This window comes from Pseudonaja textilis, chromosome 3 (assembly GCF_049901715.1).
Source record: "Pseudonaja textilis isolate UNSWEBS1 chromosome 3, rPseTex1.2, whole genome shotgun sequence".
Lineage (NCBI taxonomy): Eukaryota > Metazoa > Chordata > Lepidosauria > Squamata > Elapidae > Pseudonaja > Pseudonaja textilis.
The window spans coordinates 194,046,419-194,056,926 of record NC_141992.1 but is presented as its reverse complement, the minus strand read 5'-3'; the positions used below and the strand labels follow the sequence as shown (position 1 = coordinate 194,056,926).

The window sequence follows — 10,508 nt, the reverse complement described above, 5'->3', positions numbered from 1 at the left end:
ACTTAAATATGAGCCAGTAGTGTACTAAGCTGCCAAAAAAGCCAACACAGTTGTGAGTTTCATCAACAGCGGAAAATTATTATGATCCCTTGAAGTATTAGTACCATTATGTAATGCCTTGCTAATACCACACTTGGAATACTGCGGCCAATTCTGGTCTCCACAATACAAAAAAGATGTTGACGCTGTAGAAAGAGTACAGAGAAGAGCAACAAAGAGGATTGGGAGTGGTGGTGTCTCTGATGAACAGCTACAGGAATTGAGTAAATCTAGTCTACCAAGGAAAAGAACTAGAAGTAACATGATAGCAGTTTTCTAATATTTGAGAGGCTATTACAAAGAAGAGCAGGATAAAATATTCTCCAAAGTACCTGAGGCCAAATCAAGAAGTAAGAGATGGATACTTATCAAAGAACAATCCAACCTTGAACTGAGGAGAAAATTTCAGACTGTGAGAACAATGAATCAGTGGAACAGCCTGCCTTCTGAAGGTGTGGGTCAGTGGTGGGATTCAAACTTTTATACTACCTGTTCTGTGGGCATGGCTTGGTAGGCATGGCTTGGTGGGTGTGGCAGGGGAAGGATACTGCAAAATCCCCTTCCCTCCTCACCCCACTAACCTGCTTCCCAGCTCCGTTCTCCTGTGCAAGGAAACCAAAGAAGACCCAGCTGATTAGCTGGGACTTGGGAGGCAGAGAATGGGAGGGGGAGGGGCCAGTCAGAGGTGGCATTTGCAGGTTCTCTGAACTACTCAAAATTTCCACTACTGGTTCTCCAGAACTGATCAGAACCTGTTGAATACCACCTCTGGTGTGGGTGCTCCATCACTGGAAGTTTTCAAGAAGATATTGGGTAGCTATTTGTATGGAATGGTACAGGGTTTCCTGTTTGGGTAGGGAGATGACTATTAGACTGCCAGCTCTGTTATTCTATATTCAGTTCGGTATTCTGATAGTCCTGTATTTGCCACAGCATGTTTATCTGAATAAAACATCAAGTCCTAGCAGGGAGCTATAAAAATATAGATTCTCCGCCCCACCCCTACACTCTTGTGTGTACATCATATCTAGCTATCAACCGGGACCTCTGGTTGCTCTTCGTTCTCTTCTTCCTCTTTGAAAAGTGCTTGGAGATTTATTTTTAGGCTGGACATAGAATGATCTTCCTTCCTTCTCCCCAGTAGAAAATAGATCAATGGATTAACACTGCTGTTTAGACAGGCACATAAGTAGTCCAATGTGATTAAATTGAAATATTTGTTACTGTAAATAACATTGATCGTATAAATGGCAATTGGTGGAAAAGAAAAGACGAGGAAGAAAAACAGGGAGAGCAAGATGGCTATGAGAAGCTTTCTTCGTCTCTGCGTCTGTGATTTAACGTAGCCTTTGATGAGGAGGGCCAGAGTGGAGACTATCATGAGTGGGATGCAAACAGCGATATATATGAAAACGTGATAGAACAGGCTAAAGCTTCGACGTTGTTGAACCAGAATCAGAGTGTAATGAATTCCACAGAAGAGGATGGAGACTATCCATGTAATGATACAGATAATGGTGGACAGGTATGGGGGCTGATGACATCGATGCCAAATTGGGAAGAAGAGAGCCAAACACCGGTCAACGCTGATCATAGTCAGAAGAAGTTGACCAGTGCAGTAAGTGAATACTAAAGCTTCTGTGATTTCTATAAGAGAATCTTCAATCATAATGTGCAGAATTACAGAGATAAATAGGAATATGAGAGTCCCACTGTCAGCCACAGCCAAATTAAGGATATACACAGTGAAAGGATTCCTCTTAATCCGGCAATGCAAAATGTGGATGACAGCTCCATTTCCAATAATCCCTGGAATACAGATTAAAATGATGAAATAATAGATTACTGTCCCAATAAATCCAGGCTGATACATTTTGCTCTTCGAGTGTATGGCATCAGTGTCATTGTGTTCCGTATAATTAAAGGTCAGGTTTCCCATTTTAGAATCCGTTATTCCAGAAAAGTTGTTTGTCATGTTGGTTGTCATGTTCTGTGGAGTTGAATCTTTCTGAAGTAAAAAAATTCTGCTTCTTGTTGAGGATCAACAAGGGATCCAGACAGCTAAAGGAGAAAGCACTTACCCTTAGTTTAGTCAACAGACACCAAATGTTCATCTGTTCTGATTTTTCCAAGAAGTATGGCAGAGGATGTGGGAAATTTTACAGAAGAACTGTTTTACAGTTTACAGAAATTTTACAGAACTTCAGCAGAAGTCACTTGGGTTTTATTTTTGTGCATTGCTTCATGCTAAAGAAGGCAAATGTAGCAACATCAGTGTGGGTAGATTATTTTCTCCTTTCAGTTTTCAGCCATTTGAGTCAATTCTGACATGTATAACTTTTAAGACTCAGGAAGAACTTGAATCTCCCAAAATAAAGGACTCGTTTCACCTCAACGCCTCTCCATACAAGCAAAGGAGAAACATCTTATGGAGGACAGTTTATTTTATCACCTTGCCATATAAAAGAAAAAAAATTTATCCCAGTTTTGTGGTGAGTTTTTTCTCATCTGGTTCTTCACAAGAAATGTACAATATCTAAAATGAAAAGAAAACAATGGTCATAGGATTGTTTCAATGGAGTATAATACAACATGGATCTTTCTGTCCTTATTTTGAAATGTAACTAAAATTGCTGTATATGGATATTAATCAGAATTCTTATCCTTCCAAAATGTTCTTTTTGGGACCACATGTAAAAAGCAGAACATTTAATAAAACTCTGGTTCAGTGTTTCTCAACCTTAGCAACTTTAAGGTAGATGGACTTCAACGCCCCGAATTCCCCAACCAGACATGCAGGCAAGGGGATTCTGGGAGTTGAGGTCCAGCAATCTTAAAGTTGTCAAAGTTGAGAAATTGCTCTGGTTGGTTTATATTTGGTCACTGATTACCATTTTAAGAGAAGAAGATGTAATCCTTTGGAATCACTAACTGATTAACTTCCACTCTACTAAAAAAACATGTTAATATGTCCCAAAGGTGCTTTTTCAGGAGGCAAGTGGACTTTCTTGTTTTTTTCTTTGAAGACATTTCACTTCTCATCCAAGAAGCTTCTTCAGCTCTGACAAGCACCTTTGGGACAACCATGATCTGGATGACTGAGAATCTCTGCAGACTTCAGCTAACATGGAAACTCAGATTGCTGGCAATAATTTATCAATTGTTTTAATGAGATATTGAATTTGAGTTTTAGACATTTCTGCATTACTTTCAATCAATGCAATGTTCCTCAAGATTAGAGCAAGTGTTCCCAGATATATATTAACATGTCTGAAGTAAAAACAGTAGAGCTAATCGCAGGTGGGAGGTGGGTGGATGGGCCTATTACGCACACGATGACTAAATTGATCAATGATACATAAAGGTGAATATCTCTTCAATGGTGGTTTTTACACACCGACGATGTTAGCAGAATATATGTGTGTGTGTGTGTGTGTGTGTGTGTGTGTGTGTGTGTTTTCCAGCTTATTCCAGCACACACACACAGAGACATATACATATACATACACACATGCACACACACACACATATATATAGTGGGGGGGAGGGGATTTTACTTTCTATGGATGAAGTAAGAGACTGAGGAGTGGGAGGCATTTCGATTTCCTCTAATATTCAGCAGCCTTTTACACTCAGTTTTACCTCTTTCCCTTGCTACCATGTCTAGAGGTTATTTGTATCTAGGAAGAAGAAGAGGGGCTTGCGAAAATCTGACACCATTCCTCTCCCTTTTCTCAAATAACAAAGAACAGGGAATAATAGAGATAAAAGGGACCTGGGATGTCATCTAGTCCATCCCCCTGCTTGAGCGGGAGACCCTGTACCATTTCCAATAAATGGTTGTCCAGTCTCTTTCTGAAAGCCTCCAGTAACGGAGCACATACAACTTCTGAAGGCAAGCTGTTCCATTGCTCTCATGTTAAGAGATTTCTCCTTAGTTCTAGGCTGCTTCTCTCCTTTGTTAGTTTCCATCCATTGTTTCTTGTTTTGCCCTTTGATAAATAGTTTGACACCCACCCATCTCTTGTGGGAACCCCTCAAATATTTAACTGAAAGAGAACCAAAGGGTCTCTGCAGATCTCTAAGATCATGTCTATTTTTCTGTACATTATTTCCTGTTTTCTCCAAGATTCTAAACAGCTAAAATATCATTAAATAAATTAAGCTAAGCTATACTATAAAACAAAATAACAAAAACAAAATAACAAAAACAAAATAACAAAAACAAAATAACAAAAACAAAATATTGAAATGAAATAAAGCATATAAGAAAACAACAGCCATATACCCTGCCAGAGAATCCATCTTAAATTCACCTCCTGTCCCAAGCCAATCTTGTAGAATGGTTCAAAAGGAAAGAAATATTTTTGTTTTGAAAACAGTTTTATTAATTTTGACAACAAACAAAAACACATAAGACATAAAAACATCATCCTTTCCTTCATGAGTTTACAGACAGTGTATCAGTTGGTTTATCACTTTTTTTGTGCATCCATTTCATAGTCTCCATTGTAGTTATATAGCATAATAGCTCATATTATCAATTAACAATTATATAGCCTGATATCATTATTAAACAATCATTTGACTATAATTTTATTAATTCATACTTTAGCAAGATAACTGTAGTTTACTTAATTTATTTTATAGCAAATCATAAAGTCATAGCAAGTCTATCTTAATAAAATTTTATAAAGATAATATCATAGAAAAAAAGGAAATATGTAGTCATTGTTTCCTAAGGTTCTAAATATTCTATTATTTTATTTTATTATCTAACCATTGATAGAAAAGGTCCCAAACTTCATAAAATTATTTATCTTCTTGTTCTCTAATTTCAAATGTCAATCTACTCATTTCAGCACATTCCAATATGGGCTACCGGCAGAATTTTATAAAACATTACAAGAATCGTTGAACATTCCATTGCTAGAAGTCATGAATGAAGTTATGTCAAATAAGAAAAAGGAAAGAAATATTTTTGTACTGATTTAAAATGAGTCATTACTTGACTTGAGAAAAGAATGAATGTGGGGAGAAATATCAGAGAAAATGACAAGAAACCAGGACATAAAAAGGAACAAGAATATTTGGCAGACTAGGAGACAATTATTGAAATATCTCTGCTGACCTGAAAAACATGATCAAGAAGTGTAGTTGCACAACACAAAGACTTATCCCAAGAAAGTACTTCAGAAGGAAAATAAGAAGCTTAGAGTTGGGTCAGCAAAAATTCAATACAAGAAGAATACCCGAAAAGCACATCTTCCCAAAGTTTGAAAGGAAAGGATCGGTGGTGGGGTGGAATTCACATTTTTTTTACTATCAGTTCTGTGGGTGTGGTGTGGTTTGGTGGGTGTGGCAGGGGAAGGTTACTGCAAAATCTCCATTCCCTCCCCACCCCACTAACCTGCTTTCCAGCTCTGTTCTCCTGTGCAGGGCAACAAAAGAAGACCCAGCCAGGAGACTTCCGGTTTGAGCTTCTTTGGCGACGGACCGAAATCCGCGATCATGCATGGTTTTGATCCGTGCTTGCTGCTGGACTGCCCCGAGTCAGCTGGTTTCAGGGCTAAGCCACCCTGTAGAGGTGGTGAAGAGGGAGGAGACCACCAGCAGGTTTGGCAAGAGCTGCATCTCTTCTGCCCAGTTGGCCATTTCTCCCTTTCCTGAAGGCAGTTGCAGCGATGGTCAGAAATGGCCACCTCAAAGAATATGCAAGAGGAAGATAAGAAGAGAATGTTTTGGCTGACCAGGTCAAACTGAAAAAGCAACAACATAAGGTACCCTGGAATTTGAACTATACAGAATAACATTACGATTTTGAACAATAAGATTCTGAAGCAGCGAAGGAGAGAGGGAAGGGAAAGGATTTGGTGTTTTTTTTTCTTTCCTTCGTCATATTGACAACTAAGAGATTGAAGTAAGAAACTGACCAAAATCCACTTTGACATTAATAGGCATTTAAGCTGAAAATAAATTTCCAAAGGGATAATAAAGACTTCTGGATTTTCAAAAACTTTTAAAAGAAGGAAAGGAGAGAAAATGAAAAAAACAAAAGAGTGGGATCTGGAAAAATGGAGGAGACCACCTGGAAGTAAAAGGAATTAACAGTGAAACTTTAACAAGATTCTTAAAAGATACATTCCAACTGAAACTTTGTAACAAGATAATAGAACGCCATGAAGAGAAAGTGGAAAAAAGAATCAAGAAGAAACAGCTTGGATTATTTTGATTACTTGGTGATTTTTGGATCTAAAGGACTAAAATCAATTGGGTGGTTATTTAAAAGTTTTTAAAATGGTATCACTCTTGGAAGAATTGAAAATGAAACTTAAAAAACAGACAGAATATGCACAAGAAGGAGGAGGTTTTTTTGGCTTCGTATTTCAATTTTTAGAAATGAAGATCCTGAACTATGAGGAACAACAAGAAATGCCTATAGAACAAGAAGGTCGGGACAAAGAAGAAGCCATCTTTAATGGCCAAGTAATTTTAAATGGGAAAAAAAAGGAAAGGGGGGAAAGAGAGTGAAACGTATAAGATTTGAAAAAACAACAACAAAAAGAATAGTTTGAAAAATAATTACAATATTAGGAAGAACAGAAGAGAGGATTACAGAAGAGAGAATTAGAATTAGAGGGACAAGAGGTCAAAAAGGGGAGGGGGAAGAGGGAAAGGAAAAGAAGTTATAAAAGACAGAAATGGAATACAGAGAAACAGGGAAAATGTACAAGGTTTAAAGGCCTATTTAGAAGACATAGAGATAATGAGTGAAAATTTAATTGAAAGAGAGATTCTGCAAGGATACATAAGATAGTATTGTTGTATTAGAAATAGAAATGAACTTAGAAAATATGAAACAAGTGTGATTAAAATGATAGATAAAATACTCATTGTAATGTAATGGAAAGTTTGTTAATAAATAAATGAAATAAAGAGAATGAGGGAATGAAAGAAATGTGAAAAAAATATGGAAATATTATAAGTGTTCCTAAGGAAGTATGATATCCCATTGAAAAGAAATGTTAAATATGTTAAAGATTATAACTGACATTAATGATAGAGCTAAATCAGAATAGAATAAGTATTTTATTTATTATTGTTATATATATACTTTCTCTTTAAGAACTTAGTGTGTATTTTAAGAATATACCAAGCAGAATTTGACTGGAAGTTATGTGTAATATTGAATGTTACAATTGTAAAGGCATAAATTGAATTTTAAATAAGGGTTGAATGGGCAAAAATTAAAAGATACAAAGGTGTCATACTCCAATCAGTAACTACAGGGGAAATTTTTGTTTAATGAGACAAGAAAATATGAAATTGAAATAGGACAGACAAAAGTATAAATATAATGATTAGAAAGATATTGAAACTTAGAAAAAGATATATATGTATAACTGAATTTAGAAAGAAATGAGATAATTAAAAGCAAGGTTGAGAAAATTAAGGGAAGGGAAAAATTATTGAGAAAATGTCAAAATAGTAATAAGATATGGAATAGAACACAAAGATGAATATGAAATTGAGTTTGTGTCTGTATGGAGAAGTGATAACCCGGGACCATGCTATTCTCAAAAAAAGATATTTTATTTGTATTATGTTTTGTGAAAACCTAAATAAATTTTTTACAAAAAAAGAAGAAGAAGACCCAGCCAATCAGCTGGGACTCATGAGGCAGAGAATAGATGGGGGCAGGGCCAGTCAGAGGTGGTATTTGCCGGTTCTCCGAACTACTCATAATTTCTGCTACCAGTTCTCCAGAACTGGTCAGAACCTGCTGAATACCACCTCTGGAAAGGATATTATTGATAAGTAACCACATTTGTCCCAAACAGCAAGAGCAGAACAGTGGATCACTGCAGATAGGTTGTGGGAACCACATGTTCAACTCTGCAAACTCCTTAAAAAAAGATTAGCCTTGTGCTCATAATTAGCAGTGGTAAAAATGGAAATGCTCTAAATCACTCTATAGTGGATGCATCCAAATTGTCCACATAGTCTCCAAACAGATTTGAAAACTCAAGGCTATTACTGTTTTTACTGCAAGCAGTTTGAGGTGAAGATATGCATGGTTATGTTGGCTAAGAATTACAGTGCTGAGGAAGTACATGTAGATATGATATATCTCGACTGTTCAATTTTTAAGTAACTAATCATCTGTGCTGGAGCAGGGGGTTGGACTAGATGACCTCCAAGGTCCCTTCCAACTCTGTTATTCTATGAATGATCTTTCTGAAAGATATGTGATATCAAACCATCATATTCTAGCAGTTTCCAAGGCTCACCCTGAACTAAGAGTTCTTTTCATATAACAGTTCCCATGGTAAAAGCTCTATTTGAGCCGAGGACATACCTGGTGATGATTTTCAGTAATCCCTGGTGAGAACCAACAGATCTCCTTGAGAATCCAGATGAACCCAGTTTTGTCTGTAGCTGATGTTTCTGTTGTAAGAAAGAAGAATTTATTGAGCAACAGGAACCGATATCTATGCCACAGAGGGATTTCCTTTGCATTTTTCTGTAATACTGAAAGGAGAAAGAGAAAATGTTTCTACAAATTTGCAGGGGTGTGTGGATTTATAGAGACTTCATAGCAACTTTGAAGGAGAAACAAACATCAGACTGAAAATCAGTCCAATTTCATCCCTATTTATAATAACTATAAGACTGAGAAAACACCTGAAATTGAATCCAAAGTCAATTTCTTCCTTTGCTTGCCAACATTAGCAACTTTTGAAATTTTTGCATGAAGATTTAAAGTCATTTCCACCCCCCCAGTGGGTTAAGATACCCTTCTGGAGCCATAGTGGCACAGTGGTTAGAATGCAGTATTGCATGTTAATTCTGCCAACTGCCTGGAGTTTGATCCTGGCCAGCTTAAGGTTGACTCAGTCCTCCATCCTTCCGAGGTCAGTAAAATGAGGACCCAGATTGTTGAGGCAATAGGTTGACTCTGTAAACCATTTAGAGAGAGCTATAAAGCACTGTGAAACAGTATATACAGTGCTATTGCTGTTGCTATTTTGCACAATGTTTGTTAAGGCTGTAACTCTTTCTCCTCTTTGCCAAGGTCATTCCCACATACCACTGCATGTTTGCATATCATTACAAGGTTCTAAGGAATCTGCAGTTGAAGGCCAACACCTTAACTTCTAAACTATGGTCTATTTGAATATTCACATTCCTCCTCATGACTGTTACATCTGATCCTGGCCAGATTTTCCTGTTTTTTTGAGAAGCACAAAATGGTTATATAAAATCATGGAGTTCTTCTTTCTAACAATCATCCAATGACACTGACTGGATCTAAGTCAGGCAAAAGATATGTACTCACACAGTGCATAAGTTTAACATTTGAAATGATTACCATAGTTTTAAAGGATCCTGGTTGCCATTAGTATGGATACTTTTAAAAATAGGGTTGATCAATGTATAAAGATTAGGACATCCAAATGCAATCACTGATGAACAATGAATGCTACCTGTGTTTTGTGAGCATTTCAAACATCCCTTTACTCAGAAGTAGGGAAAGAGCCTTCTGCCATGTCTTCCTTCTTAACATCTTAGAAATATCTGTTTAATTTTAAAAATGCTGAAATAAAAGAGATCTTTGATTCATTTGAAGGTCAAATGCAGAACTTGTGGGACTCTGGGTACTTTCAATATTACTAGTCATGCTGGTATAGTTCAGTTATATCCTCAAGAGTGTAAATTCCCCAGAGTCATATCTATATGAAGGCAACCCAGATTGAATGTAGTGCACTACAAGTTCTATGCAATCTTAACAGAATAGAAGGGACCTTGGAAAGTACCTGCTAACAGAATGAGAAGTTCTTATTACAGTTCTTATTATAGCAACACAGAGATTTATGTGGAACTGTTCTTTTTTTAAATTGACAATTAAAAGGTAATTTCAGCAATCCAATTTCTCTTTTGCTTGTGTAGCTGGAGAATTGCTGCAGTGATCACAAAACCAAGATTTTTATCCTTAAGTCCTCTAGATGTTTTTCATTATAATTCCCAACAGTCCTCATTATTTCCCATTCTGGCGGATTCCAAATTTGGAATTTCCCAAGTTTGGACAACATCAGGTCATTGATTTCTACCAAAAGTTTGCCACAATTCAACACACAAATGTAGCCTTTCTCTGCCGGTTTGAATGCAGCTTTGCTTTCAAGTGGCAATGAGGGACACCAGAAGAAGTAGCCATACTTTCAGACAACCAGGAGCCTAGTTCGAAAATTCACATAGTCAAAAGCACTTTTTTGTCAGTCAGATCTGAACTACTGTTTTCTTAAAATCAACCTATTGGATGAAACCATAGTATCTTACATACCCATCCAACCCATCTTTCAGCCTATCCACAGCAGAAGAGGGCTTCTTTCTTTCTTTCTTTCTTTCTTTCTTTCTTTCTTTCTTTCTTTCTTTCTTTCTTTCTTTCTTTCTTTCTCCTTCTTTCCTTC

At 36.8% G+C, this 10,508-nt stretch overlaps 1 protein-coding gene across 1 annotated transcript; it reads right to left on the bottom strand.

Moving 5' to 3' along the window:
• Positions 1 to 836: 836 nt before the first annotated feature.
• LOC148126473 (proto-oncogene Mas-like) lies at positions 837 to 8,558 on the bottom strand. Its single transcript, XM_087928732.1, has 2 exons — positions 8,399 to 8,558; positions 837 to 2,575 (listed from the first exon to the last, which is right to left on the bottom strand). Exon 2 carries the CDS (start codon positions 2,024 to 2,026, stop codon positions 1,067 to 1,069), a length of 960 nt encoding a protein of 319 aa, XP_087784858.1. The 5' UTR covers positions 2,027 to 2,575; positions 8,399 to 8,558; the 3' UTR covers positions 837 to 1,066.
• Positions 8,559 to 10,508: the final 1,950 nt, after the last annotated feature.

What these genes read in the sequence shown, in the direction of transcription:
- LOC148126473 (XM_087928732.1), bottom strand. Translation starts at nt 2,026, where the DNA reads ATGACAACCAACATGACAAACAACTTTTCTGGAATAACGGATTCTAAA.